The 14,182-nt window shown below is 49.8% G+C and overlaps 1 protein-coding gene across 1 annotated transcript; it reads right to left on the reverse strand.

The window, feature by feature from the left end:
• Positions 1-2,269: 2,269 nt before the first annotated feature.
• On the reverse strand, positions 2,270-10,389 carry CYB5B (cytochrome b5 type B). The gene is made up of 5 exons (XM_082062725.1): positions 10,176-10,389; positions 5,303-5,431; positions 4,747-4,773; positions 3,587-3,618; positions 2,270-2,955 (listed from the first exon to the last, which is right to left on the reverse strand). Exons 1-5 carry the CDS (start codon positions 10,326-10,328, stop codon positions 2,865-2,867), a joined length of 432 nt encoding a protein of 143 aa, XP_081918851.1. The 5' UTR covers positions 10,329-10,389; the 3' UTR covers positions 2,270-2,864.
• Positions 10,390-14,182: the final 3,793 nt, after the last annotated feature.

Below are 14,182 nucleotides of genomic sequence, written 5' to 3' on the forward strand. Positions count from 1 at the left end.
ACCAGGAACACACTCAGACCTCTGCAAACCATGAGCCCAATTAATTAACAGTTCCATTCTGCTTTGTCAAGGACTTAGGGCTGTGGAGAGGCAGAAGAGACCAGCACGTTCTGCTGGCGTTCCTGAGCAGCCACAACACGGTCACGTTAATGTGGAAGCTCCCCCACACTCATGGTTACAGTTTCTTCACTCGACCCCGTGTCCCAAGCACCTGAAGGAAGCAGAGCACAAACGCCCAGCTTTCATTTCACCCTGTGAGTTTTCTCACAGGCTGAAAGCCGAGCCAGCGCCTGCATTGCGTGGGGACCTGGCAACAAACACCTGCTGTGTGAGAAGTTCAGCGTGAGGACAAAGATTTGGAGTTGTCTTTTTTAATCCTCAAATAAAGCAGGTAAACAAGCTTTGGTAATGCTTCGTTGTTGTCTGAGCCGTTTCACACCTGTGGGGTTCAGCGAGAATTCTTCTGGAGAAGGAAGGAGCGAGGAGAGAGGAGTGGGATGGGGAGCCCAGCACTGGGCGAGCCGGGGCTGACAGAGCTGCCTCCATCGTGGACGGTCCATCCTCCAAACCACCCCAGCTCCGGGACAGAGCTGCAGGGGGTGTCTGCAGGGTGACAGACCAGTAAAACCGATACCCGTGCCGGGTGCAGATGCTGCTCCACGCCTGCAGTTCCTGGAGAAGCGGGAAGACTCCAATGTCCCTTCTGTAAATGCAGCTCGAGCCCCTCGAGATCTCTGAGGGAGCGGGTGCGTGTGCGGAACAGGGAGAGCGGTTTGGCAGAGGCTGCCTGGGCTTCCAAAGGCTCTTCACAGCTCTCAGAAGCCCTGGAACTAGACCAAAGGTCTCCCCACGGCAGTTAATTGGTTAAAAGGAAACAACAGCACCAACAGAAAGGCTCTGTTACAAAAGGGGATTAACAGGCAGTTTTCCCAGTGGTTATTGAGGGACAAGAAGTTGCCTGGAGTTACAAAAATACAACTGAAAGCAGAATGTGCCAGGAAAACACTATTTGAAAGAAAAAAAAAAAAAGGCAGGTAAAAGTAATGCTGGTGGAGCAAACAGATGTGTTTCAAGCACCACGCCAGGCACCCGCACCAGCCCCTTTCCTCAAGGCTCCTGGAATCCAACCAGCTGGCGTGTGCAGGGCCCGACCCTGCCCCAAACCAGCCTGACTCAGGGAGATGGTGCTTTAACCAACGTATGCCTTCCAGCTTTAAAACTTTCCATTGATAGACAATCCACTCCAGCCCTCACTACAGTGTTTTCATGGTTAACAGCTTTGTGATAAATGTGCACAAGTACCCATGTCCAATTTGAAATGCTCCATCTTCAAGTAGTGGCCTTTTTAGACCACTGTCCTCCAGATCAAAAAACCCTTTGATGAAGTTTCCATCCCACATGCAAACACCTCCATGCTACGATATTGTAATCCCCCTTTGATAGCTAGATGGGGCTCAAGCTTCTTACCCTAAACAATGTTTTCTGAGCTTTTAGTCATTTACATGGCATTTCTTTAGATTCTTGAAAGCCAAAGACCAAAAAGCCCAAAGCAGCGGTTGCCATTCTCGATGACCACGCAGATCCTTGGCCTTCATTTTTAAAAGGGAGAGTGTCATTCCACACCCAAGTAGTCCTTCCGCACAATCCTCTGTGGAACAGAGCAGGTTCATGAAGAGAGAACAGCCCCAGGACGTGGAGGACCCCAGGACATCCCTGCCCTTCCTGCTGCAATTCAGAAAGAGGATCAGCTTTGCTGCAATGTCTGACTTGGGCACCGGTGTCAGAGCAGCATATACAGCACCGCTGAGGGTATCAGACACCAGAACACGAGTTCCCGTTATTTGGCAGATCCCAAAGCCACAGCCCAGTGTGCTGGAAGAATCCTGGTGGCAGCACACAAAGCACACCTGGCATTGCCGACAAAAACAGACAAGAGAAACATCCTCCTCTGTTCCCTGGCAGAACCAGCGTTATGCACAAATCCCACATGAATTTCTTTTCCCTTTTCATCTGGGGAGAAGAGACAAGATTTATTTGGTTTTTCTCCATCTGGTGCACATTCACAGTAAGTAAAAATGAGTTTTGTTTCCAACACGCGTCCAATCAAGACCTCAGTGAGAAAGAAAAATCTGTGTTTCGAGAAGCCCTGTGTCAGTTCCCACTTCTGGCCACACAAAAGCACCCAAATAAACCAGGATTCAAGGTATAAATTGTTTCACAGAATATACATTTTAAAGGGACAAGTACAAATATTACAAAATGAACGGAATCACTTTTAAAATACTTATATTTGTTTAACCGTTAAAAACAGACACATACAGAAAGAGGTAGCAAAGCTAACAATTTTCCTGCTGCTCCGGTTAGTGTTGCCTGCATGCACTGGGAACATTACTGCGGAGCCACATCTCCGGACAACTTTTCTGGGCAGGACTGCAGACAACTCGCTGGTTATTTCTGCCACTGCTATGTGAAGGACCGAGGCAAATCCACAGGCTCACTACCAGCTCTTTCACGTTGTCTGGCTTAACGAAAAGGCATTGAAAGAAAAAGGTTGTCTGTGGTTTGCTGCAGAGAGCGAGAGAGAGCGGGAGAGAGAGCGTGAGCACAGGGGCGAGGGAGACCACAATCAAATGTCAGAGAACACCGGGAAGTCGCACTTGCTCTGCCACTGCAAGAGAAAGTACGGCAGGTCCGTGGGTCCCAGAGTTAGGACAGAGTATTAGCTTGGTCCCATGGATATCAGCATCACTCGACAGACTCAAAGCCAAAAGCGAGGCAGAAGTTGGGGGAAGCTGCACGCCCGGGTTGCACACGCGCTCTCTCTCACACCCTGTCAGGCTTCCTGAGGGCCCAGCAAGGGCAGCTCAAGAGCTTCTCCCGTCCAACAAGTAATAGCGATACATTAACCCTAGGACCAGGGCTCCGAAGATGGGGATTAGCCATGTCGACCAGAAACTACGAGGAGAAAAAACAAAACACACACAACATAAAGCAGAAGAAAGTATGGAGTTAATAATTTGTTCAGGACGTTCATCGCTCGCTACCCGCCTGGTTTCAGCCGGGAGCTCTGGGAGCCCTGACGGCTTCTCCGCGGCCCTGCATGCACAGCTCACTGCTTATAAAATAGCAGCTGAAGTGGTGACATTTCCAGCCTGGCACATACAGAAGCCAATTTGGGGGTTCTGTCATTGGTGGTTGTTTTTCCTTAAATAAGTCAGGCAGTAATTTGTGCTGTACAAACAGCTGGGTGGACACAGGGATGGAAATGGCTGCAGCCATCCCACAGCAGATCCTCCTCACTCGCAAACCAGCGGCCACAGGCTCAGCATCAGCAAAGCATTCTGTGTCAGCCACGGAAGACTGGGGCCCTGTTCCAGCTGTCAGCACCCCTGGGTTTGCAACTAAATGGGGCTGCTCATGGTAAAGATCCTCCAAAAAACTTATTTTGGACCATCTGCTTGCTGGAAGGGCAGTGCAGTGATACCCCCGGGGTTTTTTGCCTGCTCATTAGGGTTAATAGGCAGCTCTCCAAACAGAGAGTCCTAACCCCTGAATTTCTTACTCTTATTTTAAGGAGATACTATACCTTGCTTGGCCTGAGGATGTCATACTTGGATTCTGCAGGAGGAAAGAGGGAGTTAGCAGGGGAAAAAAGAAACATGAAACACGTGCTAATAAAACTACAATACTGAACATGTGATTACAAATACGGAGGAAAAGTAACACCCCTCCCCTCCCAGACACCCTCTGTCACAAGCATGGACGTTTCTGGGGACATTTGCCCTCGTCCTCACCTCCACGTCCTTTCCATCAATCCCATCCCTCTCCAGCCTCTTCCTCAACGGCTGCTGCTGCTCTCCAGTTTCATCAACACCTCCCAGCCAAAAATCAGGTTTCCTGCCCATTCTAAATGGAGTTATCTTCATTTCTGGAGAGCCTCAGCACTTGCTTTTCTGCCATAATACATGCAGTGGATGCTAAACATTGACATTATCTGTGGGGAGCTACCTCACAACACTATACATGTACAACTTTTTTTTTTTTGGTGGTTCCCTCTCCCTCCCATTTATTTTTACGTTGCTGACTTCTCTCTCCTGCTATTATTTTTAAATTGTACTTGGGCCTGCTTTTAAAACAGACATTGCTGCTGCCGGCAGAGCCGCCCAACCCGCAGCTGGGCTGAGCAGAGCCCGCAAGGCGCATGTTTACCCCTCCGCTGGGATTCTATTATTACCCGTCCCCTCGCCCCATCCATTTCAAAAGCATTTTTGCAGCACTGTGCCCTGTTCTAATCCAGGACTACCTGAGTTTTAAGCAACACCAATGATTACCGGGGTGGTTAACAGAGAATTCTTGTTTCACAGCCAAGCCCACGGTGGCTGTGCCCGTCTCCTGGCTCAAGCATAACAACACTAACAGTTCAGTGGTCAGGACATAGCCAGTAATGCACAAAAAATGGTCTGTGGCTCAAGCTGTGGAAATAACATGCTGATATCAGGGGAGAGAGGGCACAAAAAACCACTTCCAGTTTCACAGAGGTGACTGCTGAGCTTCAGAACAAAAACAAAGCTATAATTTGCTTGCAAGATTTATTCATGACTGCAGTTTACGTAAACATAAAGCCACAGGCTCCACAGGGAAAAATAATTAAAAAAAGTGTGTGACAACTTCTTTGTTCATTTTGTGAGCATAATATTGTCTCAAAGCATTAAATTACAACGGAAAAGTAAATCACTAATAGCTTACCTTAGAACCTTCTGTTTTACGATCATGCTGTCAGGGGAAAAAAAAAAAAAGAAGAGAAAAAGATAAGCACTGACTTCAAGAGCAACCTGCAGTGTTTATTGAGGGAATTACTCTGTACACATCCCTCATCACAGGGGTAATTGCCTGGACTCGGTTTTCAAAGGAGTTGTTCCTTCAGCACCCGAAGGCACCAAAGGTGTCTGTAGCAGGCAGGAGGCTGGCTTTTGCACCCCTGTGATCTCACTCTCCTGAACTCAAAATTCCAAGGCAAGGGGATGCTATGGCAACAAGAGCCAAGGAGGGAACCAATTAGATTAACTTCTCTAAGTGTCACTGATTTAATTGTAGTAAGAAATCTGCTCTGAATGGTGGAAAGAAGAGACTTGTTTAGTTTTGTTTCCTCAGAGATCCTCTTTCCCCAGCTGAAATCCCAGACAGAGACTGTGTAAATCCCTGAAATACTCACTTATTTCTCAAGACACATTTTGGTGTGTGTGTTTACTGTGTGACACAGAGGACCGTGACACTTTTACACAGTCCCACCCTGTGTCCTTACCGGGTGGACCTCCCCGATGTAGTACTGTTTGAGCATCTCCCTGGCGTCTGTGGAATGCCCAACATCTTCAAAGCTCTCGGTGGCATCTCTGCCTGCTTGTTCGAGCAAAACTTCTTCTCCACCTGGATGCTGGAAGAGAAGATTTCAGGTGAGCAAAGGGCCAGGTGCAAAAAAGGTACCAAGAGACTCAGCAGCCTTCCTTCTAAATCTTCCTCAAACCAACATCACCACTAAAAACTACCAAAGACTCAACTGTCTGACTTCTCCTTCAAGAGCTGACAGAGAACAACATGTGCAGCACAGCCTGGGAAATACCACACATAGAATAAAAACGCTCCCGTGATTCTGTAATGGACTTGCACAAGAAAATAATACAAAATCTCTTGCTTGCAGAGGAGCCTCTCCTGCGGAATTTTCTCCTTAAGAACTTTTCTGAGGCAACTCAGCTGCCAGTGAAGCACAAGCCAACGCTGCCTTCACTGGCACCAGTGGAGGAAATCCTGTTCAGATACTACTGCACAAAATACCAGGGTATTTGGCCGTTTGACACCATATACCAATTTCAGAGTTTCAGGAGGTTCCCCAACAAAAGTACCGAATCCACAGAACACTGCCCAGTGACGCTGGTGGTTCTGCTGCAGCAGAGTCACCGCTGCTGTCACACCGAGCCGTCCCAAGTGACAAAACCCGCTGCAGTTCTGGTCTCCGTGATGGGTTGGGCTCTTCTCTAGCACAATCAGTACCAGAATTCAAGGAACAGACTGGCAATGGAAAGCACTATCCCCAGACCCAGCAACATACAATCCCTTTACAGTGTGAGTGTGAACAAATAGTGCAGTTCAAACTACCAGCTAATCCAGTCGAACCAATAAACCTCCTGCTCCTGAGTGCACACACAGGGACTAACGCGGTTTTCTGGCATATCGGGCACCAAACACGCGGTTGAGGGGACGAGACTTGTTCTCCGCTGCCTGAAATTCCTCTCCCAGCTCCCAGCCTGGAACAGGAGATGTCAGACATCTCACATCAAAAGGCCAGCACACCTGTTTCTCTCTGTAATGTCCTTTTCCTTCCCACAGGCACAGAACAGTTGTCATTGTCCCTCTTCCTCCAGCTTTTCTGGTTTTGCTGCCAGAAGCCCCAATATTCCCACTTGGCTGTCAGACTCATACTAAACATACCCTGTGTGGACCCAAAATCAGCCCAGTTGTTTACTCCAGTGAGTTGCTGCAGCCAATCCCACAATCCTCATCTCAGAGCTCTTTATTCTGAATAAATCCCTTGATTGTCCAGGTACATAACAAAATCACCGTGGAGCTTTCTCAGCAGCCCTGAAGGGCAAAGTCTGTGGTCAGGGACACAGTTTGGTCAGTCAGTTATGAGATGGCTTTAGCTGTAACGCCAAGCACGGCTCTGCTCGCTCGCTCCCTCCATGCCCAGCTACAGGTCTCACGGCCATTTCTCCCACACTGACTCTCCTGCTCCCTCGATCTCAGAGGCAGAGCAGGGGCTGCCCTGGCAGAAAACCCACCTACAAAACAAGGAAAGGAAGGGATAGTCTGCAGGGTGGCTGTGAACAAGCTCACTACGTGTTTCTGTCCATGCAAGGGAGTCAAGGGGAACACGGGCTGCAGCAAGAGCACCCTGCGGACAATCTGTGCAGCCCTGGTTCTCAGGGCAGGGTGCTGCACACTGTGCACGTCACTCACACAACTGCCCAGTTTTCGGCTATTTTATAAGCACACTTGCAAAGATCCACAGAATCCAGGGAACAGAAAGTTGGCTGGTTACTTTAAGCCTTCTAGAAGAACTCCTTAGGGATGTCGCACCAGAAATCTAATTTCAGATGGAAAAATATGAGAACTGAGTTTGAAGACTATAACCTTGCTTTCCTCATCATCTGCCCTAAAAGGGCAAGCAAAAACCTGCAGTGACAGGTAACGTGCAGCAGATATTGGCTTTTGGGGGCATCCAGTCTTTGCTCGTACAAGACACAAGAAGAATGGAAAAGCACAAGAGGAGGATAGTAAAGTTTACTCCTCTTTACATGTTTGGGTCTGAAGCCTTTCTATGCACTTGCTAAATCTACAAGTGAGAAAAATATTTATTTATTCGCATCTGTCTTTTGCTATAATCACCAAGCCAAAAGAAAAAACTTCACAACATTTTGGCACTTTGTATTTCTCAAAGGACTCCCTCCAGACAACCACAGCTGCAGCCAGACAATTCTTACCTTGTCCTACCCCAGCAAACGCAAAGCCAGACTATTTATACAGGAAGACATTTACTTTGCCGCAGAAGTTCTCAAAGCTGCAGCTCCTGCAGGAAAACATGAAAACTGGAAGTGTTGCAAACAACAGAGGGACAGCAGGAGGGGACCAGGCTGCTCTGCCAGGGGGTCTGGGGGACACCCCAAACCTCCCCACGCTCCCCAACGCTTCCTGCTGCAGCAGCTGCTGGCAAAAGCATCATTTCAAAGCTTTGAATCAAATTCTCCAAATTTCAAGCTGGCTCCAGAGACCCAGTTTGCAAGACTGCTGCAATCAGGAGTAAGAACATGTATTCTAGCAGTCCAGTCACCAAGATTTGGGAGAAAATCATACTATTGCCATAAAATCATCTTGGATTTCAAATAATCGCACTAACTCCAGGTGCTCGCAGGCTCTCTGAAGCACGGATTGCAGTCTCAAACACCTATGAAACTGCTGCCTTTGCACATCTCCTGCATTTTGTTCACATTCTTACAATTCAGTAGAATTTTGCTACATGATAAGTAGCAAAATCTACTACTGTTACACAGTAGATAACAAAGTAAATCGGAAGTTTAAACTGGTCAAACTTCAAACAACGTACAGACTTTGAGCTAAAAGCTGACCTGCTGTACCTAGTTTGCAGGAATCACAAAGCAAAATTGGACAATCTTTTCGCAGCAAGGCTTCTTTGCTATTGCAAAATCACTCTGAGGTAACGCTCCAGTGGGATTCAGCAATCCTGGCCACATCGCTGGGGAGCAAAGGCCAGAAAAGGCAGCCGTTAGACACCCCTTCAGTGACCACATAGGGAATGTGACCTACTGCAGCACCGACAGCTGCAGCCACAGCAGCTCAGAGCTCCCAAGCAGAACCATTTATCAAACAAATACAACTTCTAAACAAGATAAACACTCCTGGTTCTGATCAGCTACACATTGTTCTCCCGTCACTCGACTGATTACAGTGGGGTAACAGATAGAAAGTGTATTTTTGCCAATAAATCAGGCCTTGATCTATGTTGACAAGTTTCACTACGTCAGCGAGGGGTGTCCACAGCAGAGCGTTGTGTCAGCCACGCTGGCACACTTCAAACACTGGCCTTATTCTTCTGCCTCTCCCTAGACCAAGTAGGATTTTTTCATGTCAGAAAAACAAAAATGAGATAAAGGGCAATGCAAAATGTCATCTCAAGGTAACATTCAAAGCACTGTTTAATGTACTGTTCACTGCCTGGCTTGCTGGGGGCAGTGAAGCGTTTTTCTGGGCTCATTTCTAACACTGAGGGTGTCCCATGGAGCACGAACCAGATGCTGCCTTACACAGAGAACACAGAGATGAAGAGCGTGACCGTCACGCAGTGTCCATGCTCGGAAACGCAGCACCATCCACACTGAGGAAAAACACGTTGAAAACATTTTTCCAACTTGTAAGCCTGTAAAGCGATAAGCAGCAACCACAACTGGAACACAGAGGCAAGTGTGAGACAAGGCGCACGTTTCTGTAAGTACTGTCTCAACATCCAGCTGGTTTTGTCTCTTCTGAAACTTGCATGGTTATTTAGAAAAGCCACAGCGAATTACTTTTTCATATTTTTGCCTTGTCTTCCCCTGAATTTACTTAACCCTCTTGCATCCACAACACCCTTTGGCGAGCAGTCGCTGGTCTGCTGTTGCATGGAGAAACACGGTTTGTTTTGAACCTTGCTCCAGGTTCCGTGATGTCCCCTGGTTCTGGCACTAGACATTTAGATGCAGACATACACAAGATATGTCAGAAACTAGTGGAGTGACAAAGTTCTCCACAATACACCCACCACCCTGCCCATTTCACTTGACCAGCAGAGGTAGCGGCACCCACGGCTTTGCATTCCACTGTCTCAGGAATGTGACGGGTGCCGGGTCTGGTCTAGTTTAGGAACCCAAACACAGGATGGGCTGTGCACGAGGAGTCAGCTGCTCCGAAAATCCTCCCGTACCAGCTGCAAAACTCCTGGTCTTGTGAACTGACCCTGCAATTGGAATCTGAGCACCTTAGTTCTGCTCCACCATTTAACAGCTTCCTGAGTTAGGGCCGCGCTATGTAGATTTGTCCCCTTTCCACCCCGACTACAAGCTCTTTACGGCACAGTTTGCATCTTGTTGTAGACACACGTGACTAAATGTGCAACTGGTCCTTCAGTTCTCCTGTAAAACAAACAGCTGAGCACCAACTGATTCTTCCTGCCTCTGCTGCTCCACAGCACTGAGCTGCTGTGCTTTCACCAGGCACCATCCCACCGCCCCACAGACTTTTCTTTCCAGCACACGGGGTGCCAAGAGACTCTCTCCAGCAGCAAAGACCTAAGAACAGCAGCTGCTCTTCAGATCCCGCACCTGACACCGAGGCGCCCCTGAGCAGCGCTGGAGAGCACACAGCAGACATGGGTGAGCAAAGGAGCGAGCAGCCAGGAGCCATTTACGGTCCTGGGAAAGCATTATAACAGCCATAAACAGTGCAGAACCGCCTACAGCTCAAGCCACTGTAGTAAAAGCCACCCCCGCCCTCCTCAGCCCCCCAGGCCCGTCCTTCCCCCGCCGGCCCCTGAAAGGACGGGCCCGGGACCCCGCCCCGCCCGGCCTCACCTCCTCCAGGAAGCGGGTGACATCATAGACGCGCCCGTGGATCACCAGCCAGGCCTCGCGGCTGGAGTTCCGCTTCCCCACCTCCTCCAGCGTGTACACCGGACCGGCCTCCGCCGCGCAGCCCGCAGCCTCCTTGCGCTCCCCAGCCTCCATGCTGGCCCGTCCGGCGTCTTCGCGGAACGACAGGCGTGGCCCACGGCAGCCGCCGTAACGACACCCCGCCCGCCCCCTATTGCTTATTGGTGCGTGGCGACTCCCGGCCGAGCCCGCTGGCCAATGGGAAGCGAGCGGCACGGGCGGTGGGGCGACTGCCAGCGCCGGCTGCAGCCAATGGCAGGGCCCGACGCCAGGCGTGGGCCAATAGGGAGCGGCCAGAGCAGTAGGGCGGGAAGGCGGTGGCCCTCGGCCCCGACTGCCCTCGGTTTCCCCGAGCCCCCGGTTCCGCCGGCCCAGAACCCCGCGTTTCCCCCGGCGGCGGCGGCTTTGTGCTGCCCGACTTCACCCGAGCGGGGTGCCTGTGAGCGGGCTGTCCGCGGCCGCATCCGTCCCGGCCTCTGGTAACTCTCCCAGTCGGGCCTGTTGGGCGGGCGAGGGGATGGAAATCCTGTGGAAACCGGCAGCGCCTGTTCTGTCCGGGACCGGGTGAGCTCGCAGATCCCCTCCCAGGGCCGAGCCGCATCTCTGTGACAGGCCCATCGGGGTGTCCCTGGAAGCAAATGCGATGGGTGTGAAGACAGGGAGTCCCAGTAGTGGCTGTTTCATCAAGAAGGTGTGAGGGATGTGCTGGCAAGAACCATTTGTCAGAGTCCCTTAGCTGAGCGGTGTTGCTCCTTTGGTGGCCTTTTCATTCCACTGCCGATCGGAGCTGCTTTTGCACTGATCCTTTAGTTTCGATCCTTTCTGCCTGTATATAAAATAAATAGTCATCTCACCAATCTTTAAACTGAGCCAGTGTTCTGGTGTCCTTAGATTGTTGTATTTGTGTTGGTGCCTAAGGGTGCAGGTCTGGTGTGGGTCACTTGGGAAGTTCTCTCTTCCCTGCCAGCCACATCAAACAGGTTTAGGGACAGAGGACCAGCTTGGAAGCTCAGGAGCCCAAGTAACTTGTAAACCTGATGGGCTCCATTCATAAAGTTGCCTTCATGGCTGTGGAATTTCTTACCCTTGCAGTGCAGGTAAAATACTGGACAGTGGACTGTTTGTTTTAATGTAACTGCCGAGGAGGCAGAAATGCCCCATGTTGTAAGAGGTGCTGACACTGTTACCAACACTGGCTAAAGATTAAAGGAATGAGCAAAGAGCACTTGAGCAGGCGAACATTGGTGCTATTTGCTATACTTGAGATTTTCAAAGGAGCTCAAGTGAAGCACGTACCTGTACCTTGGATCTCTGTGGGAACGACACGTACCTAACGGTGCAGCCTGGGAGATTTATCAACTCCAGGATGTTACGGTAACTGCCTATGCTGTCTGTCCAACCCACTTCAGGACAAAGACAGGTCAGCTCCCTGGAGACTTCAGGCTGTACATCAAACAGACCTGGGTCACTCTGGTAGGAAAGCAGGGTGTCGTCCTTTACAAGGGAGAAGGAAATCGCTCCGGTGGTGCCTGCCAACCCTAGTCTGTAATCTAGTTGCTGTTGTAACACACAACCTTCACACATGGCTGAAATTCTGGACTGAGACATGGCGGCTGTTTGTCATATGCTGACCTGGCCTGGCCTGGTTCTGCTGGATTTGCACAAGGAAATGGGGAGGGAGGTGCAGCTGAAGAAGAAATAAAGCCACTGTGCGACGTGAAGAATAAAGCGTGGAGAGAGATGGCATTTGAGCCAGATCAATCTAATCTGTGTAGGGTTCAACTCCCTCCTGTTGTCAGTATGTTTGCCATTAGAAAGTCAGCTACAAATGTGGGTACACCACAGCAACAGCTGAACTTCTCTGAATGCCTCACGTCCTTTGGTACTTTTGGTGGTGACTTTTCCTCATGCAGGCTGTATAGCCCTGGTACCTCAAGAGGTTTGATTCTCACAGCCATAGCACAGAGTGTTTGTCCTGCAGGCGCACTTACTGCCTTGTGTTCCAGCCAGCTTGCTGTCTTTCATCAGAACTCTTACTCACACTCTGCTGGCACAGCAAACGGGGGTTTCTGCTGCTCCATTGGCCTGCCAGCAACTCTGCATGCACCACCCTGCCTCTGCTCTGGTGCTCCGGTGAGCTAGAGGCCTTTGTGGGGCCATCCTCTAAATTAAACTTTAGGACATTTTTTGATCCAGCCATAAAGCTGGAGTATTTCTCTGCCTCTCAGGGCTTTCAATTATGCTAGCTTTTTTTTTTCCCCACCGAGGCAATGCATGTGCACGTGAAGTCCTCCTTTAAACGCACACTCATACGCGCTGTTGCCCAATAATGTCTGCAGGGAGTTCTGGCAGGCCCAGTGCCAGAGCCAGTACTGTCTGTGCATGCCTGGGCTGTGCGAAGCTGCCGCCAAGGTCGCGCTGCTCTGGAAATCCTTGGCCTCCTTCTCCTCCCAAGCTCTGCTGCAGGCTGGAGGGCGCCGAGCTCCCAGCCTCCTCTCCAGCGATTTCACAGTAATACAGATACTTCACCTGTAAACGCAAAATCTTCTGTTTGGGCAAGCCCGTAAATTTACTTAATCTGATATTAATGCAAGTCTTAGCCTGTTGTTCTGAAACTTCTTCACAGTTACCTAATTGATAGCTCACTCTCAACATAGCTTAAATATTGAGCTTATTCCTCTTCTTTTCATCCTTTCTGTATATCTTTTTCAAGTCATTTCTGCCAGCCCCATCCCTTGGTTGCATCACAAACCATGTCCCTCTTTCTAGACCCTGCCCAGCACATTCCTGCCTGTCTCGGTGTAAGGGTGAAGGACCCGCCTTTGCCGCACATTGGTTCACAGCATCGCTTTCTGCAGCTTGCTCGATGCATTTCCAAACGAGTGCTTTGCTTTTGTGCTTCCTTCTCCGCAGCTCTTGTGCTTGGAGGGTTTCTCCATATATTCTGCAGAGCAATTTCATCACCCTCATCAAGATTTCCCTTTTCCAGTGACAATGTTTCACTGCTGCCTGTTTTTCCATAGATGATCACTGCCTTTCTAAGACTACTTGGCGCAGGATCTGTTTTGTGCTGGTGTGTAACACAGTGGATCCTGGTCCGTGACTCTCCAGGCACATTAGCGACACAAATAATGAGCCTGGTAACAAATGAGTTCTATATTTATTTATTGAGCAACAGAATTCAATTGCTGCTCTTCCTTACCATTATCAAGCCCAAACAGAAGTCAGAAATCTGTGGTGTGTGTCAAGAGAGCAAGCCCTTCAGCGCAGGTCGTCTGCCTGGTGCGGCACTGCACATTGTGACCAGCTGCACCGCTGATTTTCCTGTTTTCTTTTCCACTGTAACTCATATGGAAAGACACGAGACCAAAGCAACATGCAGATCTTGTTCCCTGGGATGTTTTCTTTCATCTGCAATCACTTCATCAAAATCCACAAATCACCTAGTTAAGACTAAAAAGCACAAACACGACTGTAATTTGTGCCTTCCTGCGTGGTGTTTCTTTTGGCATGCAAAACACCAAACCTTTTCCCGAAATATTGCTGATGACACCAGGCAAGGACTGGCTGCAACTGGACAGCAAGGCCACGTGCTTTCCCGCTCCACTGCTGTCGTCCCTGTGTCCTCCTCATTCATCGCCGGACGTTCTTGGACAGTGGTTTGTGTTTCTGTATTATCTCTGGCAATCCCAGTTCCAGGCGGGTTCCCCAGCACTGGATGCTGTGAACACACAGCGGGCCCTGCAGACTGTGAAATGGGGGGAGGGCAGCCCCGGCTAGGTTGCCAGGGCTGTGTCCTTGTCACACACCCTCTCCTCGCTCCATCATCTCCTCTCAGCCCCGGAACCGCCTGTTGGTATCTGTGCATCCTCCCTACCGTCCCACAGCCGTGTGACAGGGTTGTGCCGCACCCCTCGCTGTCCCTGGGG

This window comes from Streptopelia decaocto (genome assembly GCF_964273445.1).
Source record: "Streptopelia decaocto genome assembly, chromosome: 11".
NCBI classification, from domain to species: Eukaryota; Metazoa; Chordata; class Aves; order Columbiformes; family Columbidae; genus Streptopelia; species Streptopelia decaocto.